The following is a 23,417-nucleotide window of genomic DNA, read 5'->3' as shown; positions in this document are numbered from 1 at the left end:
GCCGTGTCAGTGGCTGCTGGGGATGGGACAGCGCTGCCCCAGAGGGGTGAGGCGCTGCCACATCGGTGCAGGCGTGAAGCAGACGCTTCTGGACTCGTTTTCTGTTGAAGTCAAAGGGCAGGGAGGTCTTGGGGGTGTTTTTTAGAAGCGGCCTCTCTTGGCCACGTTCCTGTGGAGCTGGGGAGAAATCTAGGTGGAAACACCTGCTTTTCCCTCCGTCCTTCAGCAGCAGCTGCTGGACTGAGAGTCCCTCGGCACCTGGCTGGGCCTTTCCCTCCTCTCCTGCCGGGAAAACCCTGTCCCTGGGCTCGGGGCAGGCAGGAGCACCCTGTGCTTGCAGAGACCAGGGTAGGGAGGTTAACTGGGAGCCGCAAGCTGGACCAGTAATTGCCAGTGTGAGGCAGTGCCTGCTGGTGTTGCCCAGCTGGAAGCAGGTGTGGGGCTGAGCCTGTTCTTCCCTTCTCTGCGCCAGGCTCTTGCCCTCGGCTGCGCAGGGAGGGTGTGCAGCCCAAAGCGTGCCACCACTGTGGGGGGGAGCAGGATGCGGCCCTGTTCAGTCAGTCATGCTCAGGACTCTCTCTGTTTCTTGAAGGAAAACACTTTTCTTGATTAATTTGCTCATTCATGAGACCCAGACTGGCCGAGTTGGTCAGGCGAGGGGCAGGGGCTGCCTGGGGACCGTGGCGCTTCTTGGCAGCAGCCTTGGCCTCTGCAGAGGGGTTCAGCTGGGGGAGATCACCTTGAGGAGCGGAGCCTGTGCTGCTCCTCCCGACACCGGCGCTGCCCCGTGCTGCTGCTGAGCAGTTAATGATTACCCCTGCCACGCCGGGTCCCCCAGCCAGAGGCAGTGCAGGGGACTGGGAAGCAGGATGCTGGTGCTGCTGGTGCTCCTGGTGCTGCTGGGCCCGCCGGCTGCCCCAAGACCGAGCCCTGAGTGGGTCTGGCCACGAGCCCCTCTTCCGCGGGGCAGACCGCTACGACTTCGCCGTCGTCATCCCCGCCGGCGCCGTGGAGTGCTTCTGGCAGTTTGCACACCAGAGCGGCAACTTCTTCTTCAGCTACGAGGCGAGTGCTGCGGGACGCGGCCCGGGAAGCTGCCGGCGGGATGCAGCCGCCCGCGGGCTCGGGGACGGCTGCGCTGGATCGGTGCGGCTCTGCGGCCCGTGCCGGCTGCCTCCTCTGAGCGTGGGGCAGGGCCTGGGGTGGGCAAGCCTCCGCCGCCTCAGTCCTGCGACCAGGCTTATGTCCAGGAGACCCCAGGGGCTGAAGACTGCCGGCTGAGCTCCAGACCTGCTGCTCCCTGGGCAGAGGCGGTTTGCCTTCTGTGGGGAAGGTCCTCAGTGGAGACAGGGACTGGTCGCAGTCACTCGGCTGCTTCACCTCAGGGACTGGTTTTTTTTTTTGGCAAATTCCATCATCAATCATCCCATTTATTTTTTTTAATAAATAGAGCCAAGCAGGCTCGCAGAGAGCTGCGGGGTGTCCTGGCACCGCGGGGAGCTCCAGGCTGGCTGGAGGCTGTTGCACAGCCCTCAGCTTTCTGAGCTGCAGCTGGAAGATCTCAGGCACAGTCCTACCTGCTTGACCCCGCTCTGTCCCCTTCCCACAGGGGAGACTGCAGCCCTTTTATCTCCTGTTTACACTGGGCTGGTTGAAGGAGAGCTGGGGCACGGCTGTGCCAGCACTGGCAGCTTCCCCCGGCGCTGCATTCGGCAGAGCAGCCCCGCGGGAACACGGCACGGCCCTGGGGCTGGGCACAGCTCCCTCTGCCACCACTCAGGCGGCTGGCAGCACCGAGCCAGGCAGCAGGGACGCGGGGTGGGCAACGTGGGGTCTGTTCAAGCACCCGCAGCACCGGGAGCGGGCATTGGAACCCACAGGGGTCATAACCCAGAGCTGTGGGTTGTGGAGGTTTGCGGGTTTTTTTATTTTCACGTGTACTGGCAGCTCGCTGATGTTCCTGCCCTCACCGTAATGAAGGGCGCAGCTCCCCGGGATCCCAAACCAACCCTCAGTAGAGGCAGATCCCCGCAGGGTCCCTACCCTGCACACGAGGGCTCCTGCAGGTTCCCGTCTCCTGGGTGTGGGGCCAGGCCCACGAACGCCCCTCGGGTGTTTCCCGCCTCCAGGTCCAGCGGGCGACGGGCATCGCCAACAACAGGAACATCCTGGCCACGGCGAGCGACCCCAACGGCTTCCAGCTTGGCGCTTCCCAGCACGTGCGAGGACAGATCAACTTCCTCACCAAGGAGACAGGTCCCTGCTGCCCCGGTCCCTGCCCGGCCCCGCTGCCAGCACCGGCAGCAGCAAGCTCCGAGCCTGCCCAGCACCTCCCAGAGCACCCATCGCGCTGAGCACACCTCCCTGATGTGGAGGGTGAGGGGCGAGTGCTGGGGAGGGGTCTGCCCTGCCTGGCAGCAGCTCTTCTACTCGGGGAACGCTAATCCCTGTTTCTCTCTGCAGGTTTTTACCAGCTGTGCCTGGACAACCAGCAAAACCACTTCGGCTTCATGCAGGTGTATCTCAACTTCGGTGTCTACTACGAAGGCTTCAACGTGGAAAACAAGCAGCTGGAAGAGAGGAAAGAGCTGAACGACACCCTGGAGGCAATCGAGGTGAGTGTTAGGGGGAACCACAGGGCGTTCTGGCGCAGCGGGGGACGGGCACGTCCTCCCAAGGGAACCCCCCAGGGCGTTTGCCGTTGGCTGAGCTGCAGCTCGATGGAATGCCAAGCGCACTGGGCAGCTCTGAGCACGGCTCTGCCTCTCCCACAGGTCAGCATCCTGAGGCTGCAGCTCCACATCTTCCACATGTGGCGGTTCTACAACTTTGCCCGGATGCGGAAAGGGGCCGACTCCTTCCTCCTGGAGTCCAACTACAACTACGTCAACTGGTGGTCGATGGCTCAGAGCTGCATCATTGTCCTCTCCGGGGTGCTGCAGCTCTACTTCTTGAAGCGCCTCTTCAACGTGCAAACCTCTGGCAGGCAGAAGTGCTAACAGCGCCCAGGACTGCGGGCAGGACTGCTCCCTACCCGAGCTGCCACTCTGCCCCTTCGCAGAGCGGGAGGGAAGGCCACATCCCGCTTCGAGGAGGAGGGAGGAGAGTCCCCTCCTGCTCCTGCCTGCGGCTCTAGCCCTGCCTCGCCTGAAATCACCCTCACAGAAGAAAAGCGCAACGCAGCCGCCTGAGCTTTGTGTGCTGGGTCGGTTTGTTACATCCCTTCCCCTCGTTACAGTGTCCCAACGTGCCGTTTCTACCAAACACCGAATAAAGGAACCCCCGGCACAGGCTCTGGGGAACGATCGCAGCCTGCTGCCTGCCATCCCCCCCTCTACCAGCCTGGGCACAGCAAGTCCTGCCCTGCAAGTCCCTCCCTCCCTGAAGCTCAGCCCTGGGCTGCACATTTTGCCCCCCCAGCCTCATCTGGTGAACCCAACGCTGCACCTCTCCCCTCCAGCGTCGCACCCCATGCGTCACACTGCGCTGGGGCTCCGCACCAGACACCAGACGCTCTGGGAAAAGGAACAGGCTTTATGTGACAGCAGGGCCAGGTCTGGCCAGGGGGCAGCTCCTCTTCCCGGTGACAGCGGCCCCCCGGGGGTGGTGGCAGCTCCCAGCCCCTCCGCCCCACTCGGGGTGGCTCCCTGCACCAAGGGTGCGGGATAAGCTCCGTCCCACCCAGGCACGCTTGCGTCGGCGGCGCGCTGAGCGTTCCCTTAGGTCAGCGCGTCCTCGTTCCGCACGTACTCCCCGACGTCGGCCTGGTGGAACACCACGATGGCCAGGGGGTCCAACTTGCGGCACTCCTGGGTGGATTTGGCAGCCACGCCAAAGCCCTGAGGGGGGGGGGGGGATGAAGGGAAGAGAGAGAGTTTTCCCCACACCCCAGCCATGGAAAAAGCACTTTTCCAGTTTTTCCCTGGGAAACTCAGCCCCGGCTGCTCACCAGCGGGACGTCGGCCATGGAGAACACCACCACCCCCTGGTACTGGGGTGTGTTCTCGGTGATGCGTCCCAAGCCCGACTTCAGGACGTGGTTGCCGTAGAGGAAGGATTGCTCGAGCCGGGCTTCACCCACACCTTGTGCTGGAAGAGACACCCAGAGCCGTGAGGGCTGGGGGGGGGGGGGGGGGGCCGGGTTGGGGCTGGGAGGGGGGGGGGGCGGTTCCGTGTCCCCAACCTTGGCGTAGGGCGCGAGGAAATCCAGGGCGGTGACGCTGAGCCGGAATTTCTGCGTCTTGGTGAACTTCCCGAAGCAGGTGCCCGGTGCCACCAGGCCGTCCCGGGGGACGCTCGCTGCCACCTTCAGCAGCTTCTCGCTGCGGGGGAAGTGGCGGTTGGGGGGGGGGGTGGTGGTGGTTAACCGGTGTGGTGTCGGTGCCGGTTCCGGTGCCACCCCCGGGGCCACCCCCCGCCCCGCTCACCTCAGGTAATACACGCGGTCCCGGTGCAGGCGGAAGCAGTACGCGCCATCGGGCCGGTCCACCAGCAGCTGGATGTTCTCGCCGATGCTGCGGGGACAGGCGCCGTGAGCCCGGCCCCGCGCGCTCCCGGCGCCCCCTCCCCGGTAACCCCCCCCCCCAATTCCCCCGGGAACGCTCACTATCGCCCCAGCTTCTCGAACACCGCCCGCGTCTCCGCCTCCGTCAGCGGCCGCATCGCTCCGCGCCGCTCCGCGCCCCGGAACCGGAAGCTGAACCGGAAGCGGAAGCGGCGCGGCGGCGCGGCGGCGATGGCGGCGGCGGAGGAGGCGCGGCTGTTGGCCTGGCTGCGCGGCCCGGCGGCCCCGGCGCTCGGCGGCCCCGAGCTCGCCGCTTACGTGGCCGAACTGGCGGCGCTGGGGCTGGCGGAGCTGGGCCGGGAGCCGGCGCGGTTGGCGGCGGAACGGGCGCGGGTCGGGGCGGAGACGCGGCGCTTGGCCTTCGAGCATTACCGGGCTTTCATCCGCTCCGCCGAGTGCACCGGCCGCGCCGGCCGCGGGTTCGGCGGCATCGAGAGCCGCCTCGGCAGCTTGCTGGGCCGCCTGCCCGCGCTCCGGGATGCCTGCCGGTGCGGGGGGGCGGCGGGGCCGGGGCCCGGGCGCAGCGGGGAGTGGGACTGGTTGGGGCGGCGGGGGGGGAGGGTCCCGGGGGTCACCCGCTGCGGGGGGGGGGGGAGCCCTGTCCCGGCTCCGTCCCGATTCCATCCCGACCCTGTGCTGACCCTGTCCCGACTCCATCCCGATCCCGTCCTGACCCAGTCGCAATTCCATCCCGAGCCCGACCGATTCTGTCCCCACCCCGTCCTGCTCCTGTCCCAACCCTGTCCCAATTCCATCCCGACTCCATCCTGATTCCATCGCAACCCCGTCCCGACCCTGTTCCCAACTCTATCCCGATTCCATCCCGGCCCTTTTCCGATTCCATCCTGAACCCATCCCAATTTCATGCCACTCCTGTCCCGATTCCATCTCGACCCTGTGCTGACCCTGTCCCAATTCCATCCTGACGCCATCCTGATTCCATCCCGACCTCGTCCCAACCCTGACCTGATTCCATCCCGACCCCGTCCTCTTTCCATCCTAACCCTGTCCCAACCCTGCGCTGACTCTGTCCCGATTCCATCCCACTCCCGTCCTGATTCTGTCCCGACCCCATCCCGATTCCATCCCAATTCTGTCCCTACCCTGTCCCAATTCCCTCCTACTCCTGTCCCGATTCCATCCTGACCCCATCCCAACCCTGTCCCAATTCCATCCTGATTCCATCCCGATTCTGTCCGGACCCCGTACTAATCCTGTCCTGATTCTGTCCCCATTCCATCCTGACCCCATCCACTCCCATCCCAACCCTGTCCCGACTCCATCCCACTCCCGTCATCCCGCTCCCGTTCCCACCCCGCAGGAACTTCATGCGCGACGCCGAGGAGATCGCCTGCAGCCGGCGCATGAACAGCCTGACGCTGAACCGGCACACGGAGATCCTGGAGATCCTGGAGATCCCGCAGCTGATGGACACCTGCGTCCGCAATGGCTACTACGAGGAGGCGCTGGAGCTGGCCGCCTACGTGCGCCGGCTGGAGAGGAAGCACAGCAACATCCCCGTGATCCAGGTAACCCCCCGGCCCCGCGCCCGGCCCCCAGCCCCGTGCCCGGCCCCCAGCCCCCGCGGCTCAGGCCTCTCTCCCGGCGCCAGGGCATCGTGGCCGAGGTGCGCCAGTCCGCCCAGCTGATGCTGAACCAGCTCATCCAGCAGCTCCGCACCAACATCCAGCTGCCGGCCTGCCTGCGGGTCATCGGCTACCTGCGGCGCATGGACGTCTTCACGGAGGCCGAGCTGCGCATCAAGTTCCTGCAGGCGCGGCGCCTGGCTGCGCTCCATCCAGGCCGCCATCCCCGACGACGACCCGTACTTCCACATCACCAAGACCATCGAGGCCTGCCGCGTCCACCTCTTCGACATCGTCACCCAGTACCGCGCCATCTTCTCCGACGAGGAGCCGCTCCTGCCGCCCGAGGGGCAGGCCCTCGACGAGGGGGCCATCTTCCACGGCTGGGTGCTGCAGAAAGTCTCCGAGTTCCTGCGGACGCTGGAACGTGATCTGCGGCGCGGGGTGGGCCCGCTTGGACTCGCTGCTGGGGCAGTGCATGTACTTCGGCCTCTCCTTCAGCAGGGTGGGGGCCGATTTCCGCGGGCAGCTGGCCCCTCTCTTCCAGCACGTGGCCGCCGCCGCCTTCCAGCAGGCGGTGGAGGAAGCGGTGGAGAAGTTTCGGGAGGAGATGAACTCCTACACGCTCATCTCCGCCCCGGCCGTGCTGGGGGGCAGCGGGGGGGTGCCGGTACCCGACGCCCAGCCGGGAACGCTACAGCCGCCCATGGTGCTGCTGGACTTCCCGCCCCTTGCCTGCTTCCTCAACGGCCTCCTCGTCGCCTTCAACGACCTGCGGCTCTGCTGCCCCGTCGCGCTGGCCCAGGACGTCACCGCCAGCCTGGAGGACGCGCTGGGCGAGGTGAGGCGCCGAGTATTCCTGGGGTAGAGTCACGGAATCGACGGCTTTTTAAGATTCATTGAGCCCATTCAATGATTTTTCTGAGGAATTAACCACTCCGCTTTTCGCTCCAGGTGACCAAAACCATCCTGGCCTTCCACCGCGCGGAGGAGGCGGCTTTCAGCGGGCGGGAGCAGGAGCTCTTTGCCCAGTTCTGCGCCGCTTTCCTGGAAGATCTGCTGCCCTACCTGAACCGCTGCCTCCAGGTCCTCTTTCCCCCGGCACAGATCGCGCAGGCGCTGGGTGAGACCCCGGGGCGGGGGGTTTATGCCTCGGTGGGGAGCGGGAGGGAGCTGCCCTGGTCCCTCTCCCGCTGTGGGGGTGCCTGGTTGCCCGCAGGCCCCCACCCGAGCCCCCTCTCCCTCCCTGGCAGGCGTCCCCCCCACCCAACTGCCGCGCTAACGGCCGCCTGGGCCGCATCGATGTGGTCGCCCTCAGGGAGCCGCTGGCTTTCCTCCTGCCGACGCCGGGCGAGGAAGAGCCAGCCCAGGAGAGCACCCTACGCCTGGAGGGGGAAGAAATGGCCGTGCCTGTGCCCGGGGAGCCCCTGCCTGCACCGGGGCAGGAAAACCCCCCTGGGGGGACTCCGCTGCCCGACATCCCGGCAGCCACGGGGTAGTGGGGCTGCGGCCGGGCTGTGTCACCCCCCGGTTCTTGGGAATGAAGTAGCCCCTGGACCCTGCCTGTATTCCCAGTCCCTGCCTGTATTCCCACTGCCTGCACTGGAGCAGGAGAACCCCCCTGGGGCAGCTCCGCTGTCTGACATCCCAGCAGCCACAGAGTAGCAAAGCTGTGGCCGGGCTGTGTCACCCCGTGATTGTTGGGAGTGAAGTAGGCCCCGTTCCCTGCCTGTATTCCCAGTCCCTCCTGTATTCCCAGTCCCTCCACTATTCCCAGTCCCTCCTCTATTCCCAGTCCCTCCTCTATTCCCAGTCTCTCCTCTATTCCCAGTCTTTCCTCTATTCCCAGTCCCTCCTGTGTTCCCAGTCCCTCCTGTATTCCCACTCTCTCCTCTATTCCCACTCTCTCCTCTATTCCCAGTCCCTCCTCTATTCCCAGTCCCTCCTCTATTCCCACTCTCTCCGCTATTCCCAGTTTCTCCTCTATTCCCAGTCCCTCCTCTATTCCCAGTCCCTCCTGTATTCCCACTCTCTCCTCTATTCCCACTTTTTCCTCTGTTCCCACTCTCTCCGCTATTCCAGTCCCGCCTCTATTCCCACTCTCTCCTCTATTCCCAGTTTCTCCTCTATTCCCACTCTCTCCGCTGTTCCCAGTCCCTCCTCTATTCCCAGTTTCTCCTCTATTCCCACTCTCTCCTCTATTCCCAGTCCCTCCTGTGTTCCCAGTCTTTCCTCTATTCCCACTCTCTCCTCTATTCCCACTCTCTCCGCTGTTCCCAGTCCCTCCTCTATTCCCAGTTTCTCCTCTATTCCCACTCTCTCCTCTATTCCCAGTCCCTCCTGTGTTCCCAGTCTTTCCTCTATTCCCACTCTCTCCTCTATTCCCACTCTCTCCGCTGTTCCCAGTCCCTCCTCTATTCCCAGTTTCTCCTCTATTCCCACTCTCTCCTCTATTCCCAGTCCCTCCTGTGTTCCCAGTCTTTCCTCTATTCCCACTCTCTCCTCTATTCCCACTTTCTCCTCTGTTCCCACTCTCTCCGCTATTCCCAGTCCCGCCTCTATTCCCAGTCCCTCCTGTGTTCCCACTCTCTCCTCTATTCCCACTCTCTCCTCTATTCCCGCTCTCTCCGCTGTTCCCACTTTCTCCGCTATTCCCACTCTCTCCTCTATTCCCACTCTCTCCTCTATTCCCGCTCTCTCCGCTGTTCCCAGTCCCGCCCGTTTTCCCGCCCCCTTACCGGCCCCGCCCCGGTGCCGCGCCTCCTCCGCGCCGCCAGGGGGCGCCGTGCGGCGGGCGGGGCGCTCATGGCGGCGGCGCTGGGGGCCGCGCGGCGCTTCCCCGCCGCGGGGCGGCCGTTCCCGCCGGGCCGCGGGTGCGGGGACGCGGCGGGCTGGGCCCGGCGGGAACGCTCCTACTGGCGGGCGCTGCGGCGGCGGGTGCTGGGCCCCCCCGCGCCGCCCTTCGCCGCCCCCTGCCAGGTGGGAGCCCCGGTGCTGCGCGGCGCCGCCGCCGCCGTGGGCCCGGAGCGGTTGGGCGGCCCGGAGCTGCGGGAGCTGGCGGCGGCGCTGGCGGCCGGTCTGCGGCGGGGCCCGTGCCTGGGGCTGAGCGCTCCGCAGCTGGGCGTCCCGCTGCGGGTCTTCGCCGCCGAGCTGCCCCCCGCCCGCTGCCGCCGGTACCCGCCGGCGCTCCGCCTCGCCCACCGCATCGAGCCCTTCCCGCTCCGCCTGCTCGTCAACCCCCGGCTCCGCGTCCTCGACTCCCGCCTCGTCACGGGCCCGGAGGGCTGCGCCAGCCTCCGGGGCTTCTCCGCCTACGTCCAGCGCCACTGGGCCGTTCATGTCTCCGGTACGGGCCCCGGGGTAAGGGGGGCGGTCCTGCCCGCTCCCACCGGGGGGTCCTGCCCATTCTCCCGTGGGGATCCTGCCCGGTGCCCCCGGGGGTTCCTGCCCGCTCCCCCCGGGAAATCCTGCCCACTTCTCCCGGGGGATCCTGACCTCTCCCACCGGGGAGATCCTGCCTGCTCCCACCGGGGGGTCCTGCCCATTCTCCCGTGGGGATCCTGCCCGGTGCCACCGGGGGTTCCTGTCCGCTCCCCCCGGGAAATCCTGCCCACTTCTCCCGGGGGATCCTGCCCGCTCCCACCGGGGAGATCCTGCCCGGTGCCCCCGGGGGTTCCTGTCCGCTCCCCCGGGAAATCCTGCCCACTTCTCCCGGGGGATCCTGCCCTCTCCCACCGGGGAGATCCTGCCCACCGCCCCGGGGGGTTCCTCCCCGCTCCCCCGGGACCTCCCCAGCCCTGCCTGCCCCCTCCCTGGGACCCTGCTCTGCCCAGCCCAAACTGGGGGACACCACGCTCTCCTCCCCCCCCCCCCCCCCCCCCCCAATTCCCGTCCCCCCCCAGACCCTGACCGCCGCTCTCCCGGGCAGCAGGCGTGGACGAGCGGGGGGAGCCGGTGAGCTGGGAGGCGACGGGCTGGGCCGCCCGCATCATCCAGCACGAGATGGACCACCTGGACGGGATCCTCTACATCGACCGCATGGACCCCCGCACCTTCACCAACGTCGGCTGGATGGAGCTCCTGGACTGACACCTGCCCCCCCGTGACGAGGTTCCACACAGCCCTCCCTCTCCGTGGCGGAGCCCCCAGTGTGAGCTGGGGCCCCCCAGTGTGAGCTGGGGCCCCCCCAGTGCAGCACTGGGTGCCTGTCCTTACCCCGGGGGCTCCCACTCGGCTTCGCTGCGGCCAATACACGCTGTGAGGACTCGGCCCAGCTCCTGACCTGCTGCTGGAGGGGGGGCTGAGGGGGGGATCTCCCACTCTGCGGCTTGTTTGGGGTTCGGGCCGTGGGGCTGGGCACAGTGTGGGGCTGGAGGATAGTGGGGCTCAGCCTGGCCTGGAGACTGCGCAGGGGGACACGGTGGGCTTGGAGGGGGGGCAGCTCCTGGCAGGAGCCCTCGGAGCTCATCCCTGGAGTGGGGGAGGCTGCTCCGAGCAATAAACGTTTTGGGGGGGGGGGCCCCCCACACTTTCCTGCTGCAGGCACAACCGCCCCCCCATCTGCAGCACAGTGAGCCCCACACCCCAACTGGGGCCAGGCAGCAGCTCCTGGGGCTCCTGCCTGCGAGGGGCGGCACAGGCAGAGCCGAGGGCCTTGGGGCTGGGGCAGCGCATTACTGGGGGGGGTGGTGGGCCAGGCTGGGACCCCCCCTCAGTGTGGCCAGAGCTTCAGGGAGGGGCTGGGCACCAGCTCAAGCTTTTGAATTGTTTTTATTTTCATATAAACAAGACAGAACCCAAAGCAGCATTAATTTAAAAAATAAAAAAGAGCAGGAAGAAGAGTGGGGGGGGATGGGGGGGCACAGCTGGGGGGGGGGGCGCACCCGGCCACGCTTGGATGCCTCCCCCAGAGTTTCAGCCACCGCCCCCCCAGGCCGTGCTCCCCGCGCCCCCCGCCAAGTGCTGCAGTCGGATGGGGCAAGTCGTGACCGGAAGATGAACCTGTTTGGCACGGCCGGCGCGGTGGGGGGGGGGGGGGGGCCCTGCCACCACGGCTGCCCCAGCCCCACAGTCCACCCTCCCCACCTCTGCAGCGCCCCCCCCCCCCCCCGCCCCACCCCTCGCCTTAACCTTCCTGTCCAAAGTCCTCCGTGAATTTCTTCACCTTGAGCAGATCCTCGGCGTTCACGGTGGGGCGGGTGGTGGCTAGCGAGCGCAGCATGTCCGACTGTAACACAGGCGAGGCCGGGGAGGGGGGGAAGCAGCTGAGATCAGGGGGGGGCTGCGTGCGGAGGACCCCGGGCCCTTCCCCAGCCAGGGCCGGTCTCCTCGCAGCAGGATGGGTGCTGGGTCCCGCGCCGCGGCCCGCGCTCACCATGCAGACGATGGGCTCCATCAGCTTGTCGCTGGGCACCTCCATCCAGGTCATCTCGGTGGCCCCCGGGTCACCGGGCGAGCACGGGGTCAGGAGATCGTCCACGAAAGCGCCGGGGGTGGTACGGGAGGGACCGCGGACCTACGGCAGAGCCCTCACCCCCCTCGCACCCTGGGGACAGACACCCCCCAGATGTGGGTGCAGCCCCGCCCCCACCCTGCCCTCCCCAAAACTCACCTTTTTGAAGTGGGTGGCCGACTGCACCTTGCGCACAGGGCTGCATCAGGGCGTCCCGCACGATGATGCTGATGTCGGCCCCCGAGTAGCCGTCGGTCTTGCGGGCCAGCTCCTGGATGTTGGCCTCGGTCAGGCAGTGCGGGGTGTTACCCAGATGCAGCTTGAACATCTGGGCCCGCGCCGCCTCCTCGGGCAGCGGGATGTAGATGCGCTTCTCGAACCTGAGAGGGTAGCGTGGGCAGGGGGGTGGGGGGGGGGTGAGCCCCGCGCTGCCAGAGCCCGCCGGGGCCGCGAGGGAATCGTGTTGCGCTCACCGTCTCCGGATGGCCGAGTCCAGCACCCAGGGGATGTTGGTGGCGCCCAGCACCAGGATCCCGTCGCTGCTGTTCCCCACACCTGCTCAGGGACACGCCCAGCAGACGGCTCAGAGCAAACCCCGGGGAATGGCAGCGTGTCCCCCCCCCCCCCACACACACACACACATCTACCCGGGGCCCCCCCTTGTCCCCACGCACCCTGCATCTGCACCAGGAACTCCGTCTTGATGCGCCGGGCCGCCTCGCTCTCGTTCTCGTTGCGGGAGCCGCACAGCGAGTCCACCTCGTCGATGAAGATGATGGAGGGCTTGTGCTGCCTCGCCAGCTCAAAGAGGTTCTTCACCAGCCTGGGAACAAAGCAGGGGAGCGGGGTCCCCGCTCAGGGACCCTCCACAGCACCAGCGGCACCCCGAGGCGAGCAGCCCCACGCACCACCGGCTCCTCCCGCCCTGGCCCATCCCGGCACGGAGGAGGCGAGCGCCGTGCTGGGAGAAGGGGCACCCTCGGGCTCTGGGGCCTCGGGAGGGTCCGTGCTCTCCCCTGGGACCCGTTCCTTGCGTTAACGGGGTTCACCGATGCTGGTGGCTCAGAGCTCTGGCACTGCCAGCCCGGCTGTGGCCATATATCCCTGCTGCCGCCTTACTTCTCGCTCTCTCCCAGCCACTTCGACATCAGGTCCGAGGATGACACGGAGAAGAAGGTGGAGTTGTTGGCCTCGGTGGCCACAGCCTTGGCCAAGTAGGACTTGCCGGTGCCGGGGGGCCCGAAGAGCAGGATCCCTCGCCAGGGCGTGCGCTTCCCTGCGACACGAGGCCAGTGTCACGGCTCCCCTGTCCCTGCGCAGCCCGGCTCCGCGGGGGACCCCCGGGACACACGCGTCCCCGCGGCTTGGGGTCCCCTCCCAGCGACGTGCTCGTGCCCCCTCACCGGTGAACAAGTGCGGGAACTTGATGGGCAGGATCACGGCTTCCTTCAGGGCTTCCTTGGCTCCCTCCAGGCCGGCCACGTCACTCCACCGCACGTTGGGCTTCTCCATCATGATGGCACCTGCGAGGAGGCGGCTCTGCTCACGCGGCCCTGCAGAAGCGGGCATCGCGCTCCCCCGACGTCTGCCGAGAGCCAGAGCCCTCGTCCCACCCACAGAAGCCGTTTTGGGAGCTACCAGACCCCAGCCCCACGGCCTGTCCCCCTCCCCGCACCCCTCGCGACGACCATTTGGGAATCCCTCCCGCCGGCAGCCAGCACATCCCCGCCCGCCGCGGCCCCTCACCCATCAGCTGCTCCTGCAGCTTCTTCTTCTCGGGGTTCTCGCCCTCGCTGTCACTGTCACTCCTGGGGAAAGGGAACACGGGTCAGGAGCGGGAGCAGGGTCCTGCCAGCTCCACCAGTGGGCAGGGTGGGGGTCCCCTCGCACCCCCCCCACGCACCCCTTGTTGTCATTTTGGGACTCTTTGACCGGCTTCTTGCCCTGCTTGTCCTTGCTGCGCAGGTACTCCTTCAGCTTCTCCGCCCGGTCCAGGTACTGCATGCACTTGGCTCGGATGCTCTCCTTCGCCTTGCCACTGTGAGCCTCATCTGCAGAAACACCCACACCCCCCCGCGCAAAAACATCACCCGTGGCCACAGCCAGCGACCCACGCAGCCCCCCCACCCCGGGGGGGGGGGGACACACACAACCGGCCCCCAACTCACATTTGATGGCGTGCAGGAAATACTCCACAGCGTGCTGGTACAGCCGCAGCGCCTCCTCGTAGTTCTTGGCCTTGTCCTCCTCGGTGGCTTTGGTGACCAGGTCGATGGCTTTCTGGGGGGGTTGGGGGGGGGTTAGAGCCGTGAGCCGGGGAGCGGCACCGCGGCCCGGGCAGGATGAGGCCCTTCCCCACCCCCCCGAGGGGGGAGGGCCGGGCCTACCCGCACCGCAGCGCCCAGCGGAGCCCCTTCCCCAGCGCCCGGTAGGACGAGCTCCCCCCGCTCCACCCCCCCCCCCAGCGCCGCGGCAGGGCACGGAGCAGAACGGGGCCTGGCCCCGAGGTAGGGCGAGGCCTTTCCCCGGTCGGCACCGGGCGAGGCCTTTTCCCCGGCCGGCCCGGCGGCGGGTGCGGGTTCGGCGGCGCGGACTGAGCGCGGCCCGGGGGCGGCGGCCCTCCCCCCCCCCCCCCCCCCCCCCGTACCTGCAGGGTGGTCGTTGTCATCTCATCGCCCGGGGGTCGCCGCTCCTGGCGCGGCCCGGCCCGGCCCGGCGGCGGCGGCGGCGGCGGCGGCGGCGGCGGCGGCGGCGGCGGCGGGACCGCCCCGACTGCGGCTGTGCGCGGCGGCGCCCCCTGCCGGCGCCCGCCGGCACCCGCGGGGCGGGGCCTCGCCGGGACACGCCCCCTCCCTCCCCGCGACACGCCCCCCGGCGCCGCCCGCGCAGCGTGTGCGTGTGTCTGTGTGTGCGTGTGTCTGTGTAGCCGTATGTCTGTCTGTATCTGTCTGTCCGTGTGCACGTGTCTGTCTGTCTGTGTGTCTCTCCGTGTGTGTGCGTGTCCACGTGTCTGCGTGTGCACATGCACCCCTCCAAACCCACGTGTGTGTACAGGCCCCCCCCCCCCCCCCCAAATTCCTGTGGGTACCTGTGCCCCCCCCTCCCTCCCCCCCCCGGGCTGAACTGCCCGCACTGGCCCCACTACACGAGCTGCCCCAGTTTCCCCCCCCCCCCCCCCCCCCCATCCCCGGTACATCCCAGTCTCTCTTTTCCTGGGCACTCCAGCACTTCCCGCCCCCCCAACCTGTGCTGTACTGGGAATTAACTGCCCCCCCTCCCACCTCCCCGATCCCCCCAGCCCCCCCCGCAGTGTGGACACCCCTCGAGTGAGACTCAGAGACCCCGAAAAGGCAATATCTGATATAAATAGCGATTTACAAAGAATACAAAAATAGAAGGGGCGTGCGGTGCCCAGGGTGGGGCGGCGGGAGGGGGGGGGCCGGGACCTGTAGTGCTTGTGTGCAAGCTGCACCCCCGGGCCGGGGGCTGGCACCCCCCCCCGGCACCCCCACCAGCGCAGCCCCACGGGAAGCAGAAAAATGTGCAGAGGAATTTGGCCGAGGGGGTAACGAGGCCTCAGCCAGGAGGGGGGGGGGGCCTTGGGGGGGGGTCCCACCAGCACCCCGGGGTGTGGGAGCTGCCCCCCCCTCCTCCCCCCCACCCCGAGGGGAGGGAAAGTACAAAAAGTAAAAGTGCATCAATCTACACGTCCTGCCCATCTGGGGGGGGGGCTGTGGGGGCACCACAGCTGGAGGGGGGGGGCAGCACCCCCGGGGGGCTCCCCAGGCACCCTCAGCCCCTCTGTCCGGGGGGGGACAACAAACACATTTGTTTTCTGGCTTTGGGAGGTTGGGGGGGGGTCACTGCTGCGCCCTGTGGGCAGCTGCTGGGGGGGGGGGGGTGGAGCCCCTTTTGCATCTGTGAGTGCCCCGAGTAAGACAAGTGTGTGTGTCCCCCAAACCCTGTGGGGGGGGCAAGGGGACCCAAGCCCCATCCCATGCAGGAACAACGTGACCCACGGCGGGGGGGGGGAGCCCCAAGGCAGGGAGGGTGCTGGCTCCCCCAGACACAGGGAGGGGGGGGAGCACCCCCAGGTGTGGGGGCCAGGCTCACCCCCCCTCCAAGGCACAGGTGGTGAGATCAGTGATGGCTTTGGGCCTGGGGGGGGGTGGGGGCGGTTAAAGCTGGTGTATGTGCCCCGGCCCCCCCCCATTTGTGCTGGGGGGGCCAGGACCACTGGTGTGTGGAGCAGGAGAGGCTCATCCCCCCCCCCACCCCGGAGCAGCCACCCTGCCTATCCCCGGCGGCTCTCGGGGCGCTGAGTCCCGGCCCCAGCAAGGCACTGGTGGGGTGGGGTGGGGGGGGGGGCCCCCCTCTACATTCCCCAGCTGGTTTGTGGTGGGGGGAGGCGGGCGGGGGGCTGGGGCCACCTACGCCAGCAGCCCCATGCGGGTGACTTTGGCCGAGAGGAAGGTGTGCAGGACGAAGACGATGGGTTTGGGGCAGGAGTGCAGGTCCAGCGCCTGGGGGGGGGGAGGGAGAAGAAGAAAGCGGCGTCAGCTCCCTCACCTGCACACCAAACCCCGTGGGGGGGGCAGCGGGGGGGTCTCACCGCCTGGGCTGGGGGCTCCCGAGCAGTGGTACCCAGTGGGTCCAGGCAGCCATGATGCTACAGGGATGGTGGGAAGCAGGAGCCACCCCCAGCGAAAGACACACACACCCCCCTGCCCCCCAAAACCCGAGGGTGGGCCCGGCTGCCCCCTCCTCACCAGCTCCCCCTCGGGGCCCCCGAAATCCAGGTAGAGGGTCCGGATGCCGTCGTCCGCCGACATCTTCAGCCTCTCGTAGGGGTAACGGAAGAGGACGCTGCCGCCCGGCTCCTCGCGGCAGATGGTGAAGCCGCCCTCGTAGTGGATGGAGAGCTGCACCTCCTGCCCGCCCAGCGTGCAGCCTGCGGGCACCGGCACGGCTCAGCCCCCCCGCAGCCCCCCACCTCCCGGGCAGGGAGCCCCAGGGGGCTGCGTGCGTGCGTTCATGCGTGTGGTTTTTTTTTTCCCCCAAGCACTCACCCACAGACACCTCCTTGATCAGCTCGGCGGCGGCGTGGCAGCCCTGGACGAGGATGCGCGTCCAGGAGGAGAGGTCCCGGTGGGTTTCCACGCGGAAGACGTGCATCTCCACGCCCTGGCGAGAGCCAGTCCGGGTGGCGAAGGTGAGCTCCGAGCCCAGCGCGGGCGAGCGGTGGCCCGAGCCCGAGTGGACCAGCCTGGAGCGGTGATGGGGGGGTGGAAATAGATGGAAGAGAGGCGGGGGGGAGTCAGGGGTGCAACGGCAGCGCCAGCACCGCGTTTTGGGGTCTCCCCCTCCTTCTCCGGCGAGAGGCAGAGCCCAGGCGCAAGCGGAGGAGCTGGATGCGGCCAAGGGGAGCCGGTCGGTTCCCCGAAGGACGCTGGTGGCCACCTCCAGCCCTCTCAGCCCACCTGGTAGCCACCAGCGGGTAGCTGTGGCAAGGGGAGGCCCAGGCGTCCCTGGTCCAGGGCATGCCGTCGTACAGCAGCAGGTCCTTCTCCGTCACCGCCATGAGGACCGGCCGCCACTGCTGCCGCCCTCCGTCCAGGCGCGCCTGCGCGAGACGCGCGGACATGGTGAGGGGCACCTGGGGGGCTGTGGACCCCCAGCCAGCCCCAGGGGACCCCGCTGCCGGGCTCGCCGCGGTGCCCGGCCAGGCTGCGGCTTTTGGGTGGTGAATTAATGGCAAAACGGGAAGGATGAGCGTTTCCAGCTGGGAAATCCCAGCGGGAGAGGGGGCCGAGGGCACTGCCTTCGCCTGGTCGGCTGGGAGCGCGGCAGAGCCCGGTGCCCAGCTCGGCTCTCCGGCAGCCCCGCCGCTGCAACCACAGCCCCGTCGGCACCGCTGTCCCCGAGCCCCATAGCAGCATCTTTGTCACGGCCCCGGCGACACGCACCTGCTCGGCCAGCCAGGCGATGTGCTTCACCTCCCTGCCGCCGGCCGCCGCGCCGCCGCCGGTGCCCAGCGTGGCGTTGAGCTCGGCCAGGACCTGGGGGAGCAGGGCGGTGATGTTGGCGTGCAGGGCCGTGAACCAGGCGTGTGCCGTCGCCGTGTCCTTGCAGCGCAGGATCAGGGTGTTCCTGCTGTCCGGCGAGTGCAGCTCGATCAGCCTGCGAGGGGACGAGGAGCTGGGTGGGACGGGAGCGGCGGCATCCGGCGGAGCGTGCCTTTGCCCGGCAAACTGGCCGCACTGGTTTGTGCCAGGGAGCCGCCAGCGCAGCTTGGCATCAGCCCTGCCGGCAGGGATTTGCAGTGCCCCCCCTTTTCTGTGGGTAGGGGAAGCTGCCAGCCACCCTTGGGGACTGGGGGGGGCCACACAGCCCTGGCCCAAACCCCCGGGGACTTTCCTTTCACGGCTCAGCGGGAGGTCGTGGCCGCAGCGAGGGGCAGCCCCCAGATCTGTCCCTGGGGGTGTGTGTGTGTCTGTGGGATGTGGGGCCCCCCCACATCAACAACCACCGGGCTCGGGGGGTGGGGGAGGCCCGTGGGCAGCCCCTGCGCCCTCACCGGTTCTCCAGGTCGGGCATGCTGAGGTTCCTGGCGGCGAAGCACATCTTCAGGGGGATCACTTTGCGGTCGCGGGGGCTCTGGTGCTGGGGGGACCCCGAGTCCTCGCTGCCGCTCAGGCTGGGCGACTGCGGGGCGGCCCCCTCCCACGGCAGGTCCGACACCAGCGACGGCTTCTTGATGTAGGGGGTCACCTCCCGCATGAACTTCACTGGGGAGGGGGGCACAGTGTGTGGGGGGGGGAATAGGTTAGGGCTGGGTCCTGCACCCCTATACCACAGCGCTGCGCCCCAGGGATGCTCTAACCATGGGGGTTTTCTCGTCCCCCCCCACCCCACCCCACGGCAGCCAGCCCTGGGGGGCTGCGTGTCCCCCCCCGCAGCAGCACAAACCCCAGGGAGCTGAACTCACACACACACCCCCCAGCCTCGTGCTGCAGGCAGAGGCCAGGCAGCAGGAAAGGGGGTACCCTGCCTTCCCACCCCGGGGGGGGTACGGCAGCCCTGGAAGGGCCGGGGGCACGGCCCGGAGGGTCCCACCCTGCGCCGAGACGGAGATGCCCCGCGCCGGAGACAGGCGCTGGCGGCTCATCCCCGTTACCGGCAGCTGTAGGAAAGGGAAGGCGGCGGCAGCACAATGGGGCCGGGCGGGAGGTCAGGCTGCAGCCCATCCTGACGCGCCCCGGCTGCCGCCGCGCTGCCGGGACAGCACCCGCCAAGTTTCCAGCGCCGCGGGCGCTGACGGCCGGCTGACCCCACGCTGCCTCTCACGCCTGCCAGCGGCCTGCCCCCGCTCCCGGGAGGAGGAGGAGGAGGATTTGCAGCCAGGACATCCCGGCTCCACGCTCCTCTCCAGGCCAGGCAGGAAGGAAGGAGGCAACCGGCTCTGATTCCCCTCGGAGCATCCCTCCCCAAACGCCCCCCACCCAGCTGATGCAGAGCCCCGGCGAGGCACCAGCACCCCGGATCCCATCCAGCTCCGGCCGGGGCGAGCGGGTGGCACGGAGCGCGGCTCACCCAGCCCGTGGTGCCACCGTGGGCTCACCGGCACCAGCCGCCACGCTCGGGGAAAGCCAACGCCTCCAAGATGTCAGGGAGCACCGGCCGAGCCGGGGGTGAGGCCGCGTGGGACGGCACGCTCGGCTCGGCCAGGCAGGGAAGCTGCGAGCGAGCGCGACGGCAGCCTGGGACGCGGTGCATGCCGCCGGCGCTGGACCCCCCACCCACCGTGCCCCCCGCCCTGGCCAGCACGCACCGCCAAGCCCCGGCAGCCCATCGCCAAAGGAGGAACGCGCTGGGATCAGCAACATCCACACGCGCCCGGGGCAGCAGGGAGTTAAAACCAAAACCGACGACAACAGAAAAAACAAAACAAAACAAAACAAAACAAAACAAAAAAGCAAATAATCTGTAACCCGCCGCTCAGTGAAGCTCCCTGCTGCTCAGCGAAAGCGTCCGCGGGGCCGGCACAATGCCGCGCCGGAGCCAGGCCAGCCGGCCCACCGCGGGGCTCCCCCCACCGCGGCCCTCCCGCCGGATTTGCTGAGCGGTGAGGACGTGCTGCCACGAGGCGCTTGTCCTTGCTGCGGGCAGCAAACGAGTTAATATTAGCCTCCCGCCGCGCTGATCCCGGGATTACCGCCGTCCCCACGCACCCCTAATCCCGCTGCCTGGCCGGGCAGGGCAGGGCAGGGCCGCGGGGCCGCTCGGCAGCTGTTTGCCAGATGTGGGCAGCTGCTGCCAGCGCTGGCTGGGAGCTCAGCACCATCCAGGCAACAGTGCCCACTGTCCCGGTGCCAAACTCCGCCGGGGCACGGCCACAACGGCCCCGAAGAACCCCCGGAGCTGGGAGGGTGAGAGCCCGAGCACCGTGCCGGGGTGCTGCCAGAGGAGCGTGGGCTCAGCGGTTGTGCCCATCGCGGTGGCTCTTGGTGGCGGCTGGGACCAGCAAGCAGCCACTGCTGGGCTGTGCCGGCTTGGCCACCGAGGCAGGTGGACCCCAGCACCCAGCAGATGTGAGGGACCGTGGCTGCCGGCGGGGACGGCAGCGGAACCGGCGCTCTGGTTTCGGGGGGATGCAGCAGCGTGGATCCCCTCGTCCCGTGCCGGAGGGCACAAAACTGGCCCCAGGGCGGTGGCACCTGCAACCAAACCACCTTTTCTGCTTCTGGTGAGCCGGCGGCCGGCGCACAGCCGTCCCGGCACAGCCGCTGCCGCCCCGCCTCCGCGCTCACCGCAAAGGAAACGCGGCTGCCGCCTGCACCCCTCGCCCGACCTGCCGGGGCGGGGGGGGAGGCTGCTGCTCCGGCTGCACGGCAATGCCGGGTTAGCACCGGCCTCACCGCGGCCGAGCCCCCCTGCACCACCCAGGCGGCACTGGTCCCTCCGCAGCGCCTGCCCGAGAAGCACCGAAAAGGTTTCGCCGCGTTTGCACATGGGTTTTGCAACCGGCCTTCCCCTTCGCCAGCGCCTGGCTGGCCCGTGTGCCCGCCGGCCGGCAGCTCCGCCGCAGAGACGGAAGGGCTCCCTTCCCCCAGCGTGCCGGAACGTGCCAGATAGCACCCCGGGGAGGAAGGCGCCCGGTATGGGTCCCTGTGGCCAAACCCAGCCCCACTGGGGTGCTGGTGCGGGGCCGGTGCCCCACTGCTGGCTCCAGGCCTCGGCAAAGCCCCAGCACTTCCCTGGGAGCCTGGTCTGCCAGGGGGCTGGCGGGGAGGAACGGGGTGGGACGGTGCAGCCAAGGTCTTCCTCAGTTCCTCTCCAGCCCCACAGATGCCAGCCAGCTGCCCGCCGGGCCGTGGGGCAGCCGCAGCCATCGGATGAGCAGCCCCGCGGCCCCGACGCCGGCGGGAAGGGAAGGGACGGCTGCCGCAGCGCTCGTGCCCGTGGCGGAAACGAGGGACAAACACGCCGGGGACAGGATCAAACAGCCGAGCGGCGTGAAACGGGAGCGGGGGGGGAAGGATGCGGTGGGGAGCCGGTGAATCCGGCACGGAATCCTGTGGGGACTCCAAAGGTGGCCGTGACCCCGCCGGGTGTTTAAACACCAAGCCCAACGTCGCAGTTCCGCCTCGACCCCCCGCAGCACCCCAACCGCGGCCGAGCCGCACCGGGCCACCAGTGCCGGGATCCGGCGGGCAAGCGGGAGCGCCCATCACCGGGGTCAGCCCAGCCCAACCGGGCGCTGCGTCCCTGGTGGGAGCAGCCCCACGCACCGGAGGGCAGCCGGCCTCGCCGGGACGGCGCGTGTGGCACCACAGACCTGCGTGGGCCACCCTGATCCACGGCATGGCGGGGGGCGGGGGGGGGGGTGTCTCGTGTCCTCCCGGTTGCCCCGGGTGCGGTGCCCCGTGGCACGAGCCCCGTGCCACGTGCCGCCGGGCCAGGCAGGTCCTGCCCGAGCTTGTCGGGCTGCCGGGAACAGGTCGGGCGGGAGCCGGTGGCTCGGCCAGGCCAGCGCCGAGCCAGCTGCGCTGCGGGCACAGAGCCCACGGGGGGACACGGGCAGACCCCAAACTCACCCCCCCGGGGAGCCAGAGCCCTCCCTGGGGACTTTGGGGGGGGACACAGGCACCCACCCCGAGGGGCTCTGTCCCTGAAGGTGGGGGACACCCTGTGCTGGGGGGACTCTGCAGCTGGGGGACCCCAGCTCTGTCCCAGGGGACCCCGATTCTGTACCAGGGGGGCACGGCAGCAGAAATGGCTTGTCCTTGTCCCCAGCTGGGAGGGGTCCCTGTCCCACCACAAGCAGGAGCACCCCGGCCGCGGAGGGGACACCCCTGTCCCTATGCCAGGTGGGGGCACACTGGGACCCAGCACCGGGACCCAGCGCGGAGGTTTTGGGGGGGGGGTGTGGGGGGGGGGATGTACATGTACCGTGATCGCAGTGGGGTGGGGGGGAGCGGGGTCCGGCAACCGGAAAAGGGCCCCAAGGGGGTGTCCGAGAGCCCGGTGGCAGCGGCAGGGAGGTGTCGTGGGACCCGGTACCGGGGCGGGAGGGACACTCGGGAAAGGAGGGAGGGAGCACCGGGGGCCGGTACCGGGGACGAGGTTAGTCGGTACCTTCGAGGATGACTTCCTTCCCGGCTCGCTTCAGCGCCTGGACGGCTTGATCGTGGGTGGCATCCCGGAGATCGACGCCGTTAACGGCGAGGATGGCGTCGCCCAGGCGGAGCGCCCCGCTCCGCTCCGCCGCCAGCCCCGGGAAGATACGTGAGATGAGCACCGGCATACGGTTCTCCCGACCTCCCTTGATGCTGATACCGAGCCCTCCCGCCTCCGCCTTCACCACCCGCACCCTCCGCACGCAACCGGGCGCCGCCTCCGCGTTGCCGTTAACCACGCCGTTAAGCACCGCCGCCTCGCCGCCTCCCGGTTCCGCTGTCAGGCTCAGCGCCTCGCCGCTCAGCTCCGCCGCCACCCGCACCCAGCGCTCCCGCAGCAGCAGCTCCAGCAGCCCCGTTTTGCAGGCGCGGGTCCAGACGGCCATGCCGCTGCCGCCGCCGCCGCCGCCGCCGCCGCCGCACCGGGAGAAGGGGCGGGGCCCCGCAGGAGAGGGGGGAGGGGGCGTGGCGCGGAGGCCACGCCCCCCCGCCCGCATGGCGCGCCGCGGTAGGCTCAACTCGGCGGGGGGAGGCGGGACCGAGAGGCCCCTCCCCCCCCCACCGGCGCGACCGGCTGCGATTGGCCGCGCCGGAGGGCGGGGAGGCGAAGCCCCGCCCCGCGCTCCATTTCCCGCCCCGCGCTCCATTTCCCCGAAGCCGCGCTCCGCGACCTTCCCTCCGTGGGACCGCGCCGGCTAAGCCCTCCCTAGAGCCCGGCCTGCCCCTTCCCCACGCCGGGCCCCTCCGCGGGGGTGAGGAGGGGTCATTTGGGGGGGGGGGGGGCGGGAAGGAGAGCAGGGGGAGCCCCCAAATCCTGGTTCCCTCCAGGCACAGCTGCGCCGTCCCCACGCTGCCGCCCCCACCCAACCTCCACAACCGGCCTGCTTGGGGGAAAGCACAAGCGCAAACTGGAAGTGGGGTACTGGTGTTACTGGGAGGCATGGAGAAGGCGCCCCGTTTTCCAGCTGCAGGCGCAGGGGGGGGGGTTGGCAGATGCAGGGGGTTTGGCAGAGGGGACCCCCGCTACACCCCAATCCCGCCAGCTCGGCGAGCCGGCGCCTCTCCCGAGGCGCGGAGCAGGGGCGCAGGCGGCTCACCCAGCTGGGGTGCAACACCCGGGCCCGACGCTGCCCGAA

General features: G+C 68.9%; 7 protein-coding genes across 7 annotated transcripts; 4 read left to right on the top strand and 3 right to left on the bottom strand.

Annotated features, from left to right (window-relative positions):
- Nucleotides 1-255: 255 nt before the first annotated feature.
- TMED6 (transmembrane p24 trafficking protein 6) lies at nucleotides 256-3,307 on the top strand. Its single transcript, XM_042797681.1, is given in 5 exon segments — nucleotides 256-931; nucleotides 933-1,065; nucleotides 2,130-2,256; nucleotides 2,464-2,615; nucleotides 2,775-3,307. Coding segments are annotated over 5 exon segments (699 nt in total). The 5' UTR covers nucleotides 256-869; the 3' UTR covers nucleotides 3,000-3,307.
- Nucleotides 3,308-3,516: 209 nt separating this feature from the next.
- Nucleotides 3,517-4,697, bottom strand: NIP7 (nucleolar pre-rRNA processing protein NIP7). Its single transcript, XM_042797676.1, is given in 6 exon segments — nucleotides 3,517-3,839; nucleotides 3,950-4,065; nucleotides 4,068-4,089; nucleotides 4,184-4,322; nucleotides 4,428-4,514; nucleotides 4,607-4,697. Coding segments are annotated over 6 exon segments (540 nt in total). The 5' UTR covers nucleotides 4,663-4,697; the 3' UTR covers nucleotides 3,517-3,719.
- A 30-nt stretch (nucleotides 4,698-4,727) lies between these two features.
- On the top strand, nucleotides 4,728-7,712 carry COG8 (component of oligomeric golgi complex 8). Its single transcript, XM_042797646.1, is given in 8 exon segments — nucleotides 4,728-5,052; nucleotides 5,886-6,093; nucleotides 6,177-6,343; nucleotides 6,345-6,599; nucleotides 6,601-6,991; nucleotides 7,105-7,273; nucleotides 7,404-7,429; nucleotides 7,431-7,712. Coding segments are annotated over 8 exon segments (1,752 nt in total). The 5' UTR covers nucleotides 4,728-4,735; the 3' UTR covers nucleotides 7,650-7,712.
- LOC122153875 (E3 ubiquitin-protein ligase RNF12-B-like) lies at nucleotides 7,700-8,815 on the top strand (the record flags this gene model as incomplete). The annotated part of the gene is made up of 1 exon (XM_042797332.1): nucleotides 7,700-8,815. A coding segment is annotated over one exon (1,116 nt), but the record flags the coding sequence as incomplete, so codon positions are not given.
- A 113-nt stretch (nucleotides 8,816-8,928) lies between these two features.
- On the top strand, nucleotides 8,929-10,951 carry PDF (peptide deformylase, mitochondrial). The gene is made up of 2 exons (XM_042797670.1): nucleotides 8,929-9,496; nucleotides 10,082-10,951. The coding sequence occupies exons 1-2, from the start codon at nucleotides 8,956-8,958 to the stop codon at nucleotides 10,237-10,239; spliced, it is 699 nt and encodes a 232-aa protein (XP_042653604.1). The 5' UTR covers nucleotides 8,929-8,955; the 3' UTR covers nucleotides 10,240-10,951.
- VPS4A (vacuolar protein sorting 4 homolog A) lies at nucleotides 10,663-14,400 on the bottom strand. The gene is given in 12 exon segments (XM_042797666.1): nucleotides 10,663-11,377; nucleotides 11,525-11,665; nucleotides 11,762-11,800; nucleotides 11,802-11,982; nucleotides 12,076-12,157; nucleotides 12,277-12,425; nucleotides 12,722-12,878; nucleotides 13,006-13,125; nucleotides 13,349-13,410; nucleotides 13,506-13,653; nucleotides 13,771-13,882; nucleotides 14,250-14,400. Coding segments are annotated over 12 exon segments (1,314 nt in total). The 5' UTR covers nucleotides 14,271-14,400; the 3' UTR covers nucleotides 10,663-11,275.
- A 1,033-nt stretch (nucleotides 14,401-15,433) lies between these two features.
- SNTB2 (syntrophin beta 2) lies at nucleotides 15,434-22,704 on the bottom strand. The gene is made up of 7 exons (XM_042797655.1): nucleotides 22,241-22,704; nucleotides 18,180-18,390; nucleotides 17,569-17,782; nucleotides 17,083-17,225; nucleotides 16,672-16,868; nucleotides 16,372-16,553; nucleotides 15,434-16,125 (listed from the first exon to the last, which is right to left on the bottom strand). The coding sequence occupies exons 1-7, from the start codon at nucleotides 22,665-22,667 to the stop codon at nucleotides 16,033-16,035; spliced, it is 1,467 nt and encodes a 488-aa protein (XP_042653589.1). The 5' UTR covers nucleotides 22,668-22,704; the 3' UTR covers nucleotides 15,434-16,032.
- Between the last annotated feature and the right edge of the window lie 713 nt (nucleotides 22,705-23,417).

This window comes from Tyto alba, unplaced genomic scaffold (genome assembly GCF_018691265.1).
Source record: "Tyto alba isolate M040663 unplaced genomic scaffold, T.alba_DEE_v4.0 Super-Scaffold_26, whole genome shotgun sequence".
NCBI lineage: Eukaryota > Metazoa > Chordata > Aves > Strigiformes > Tytonidae > Tyto > Tyto alba.
Note: the sequence above shows the minus strand (reverse complement) of the source record. Positions and strands in the feature narration are given on the sequence as shown.

Bases quoted from the DNA above. Each gene is read 5' to 3' on its own strand.
- PDF (XM_042797670.1), top strand. From the start codon at position 8,956: ATGGCGGCGGCGCTGGGGGCCGCGCGGCGCTTCCCCGCCGCGGGGCGG. The intron at 9,497-10,081 runs GTACGGGCCCCG...CCCGGGCAGCAG, and splicing joins CTGGGCCGTTCATGTCTCCG to GCGTGGACGAGCGGGGGGAG.
- SNTB2 (XM_042797655.1), bottom strand. From the start codon at position 22,667: ATGGCCGTCTGGACCCGCGCCTGCAAAACGGGGCTGCTGGAGCTGCTG. The intron at 16,554-16,671 runs GTGAGTGCTTGG...CGGTGCCCGCAG, and splicing joins GATCAAGGAGGTGTCTGTGG to GCTGCACGCTGGGCGGGCAG. The intron at 16,126-16,371 runs GTGAGGAGGGGG...CCCCCCCCCCAG, and splicing joins GGGGCCCCGAGGGGGAGCTG to GCGCTGGACCTGCACTCCTG.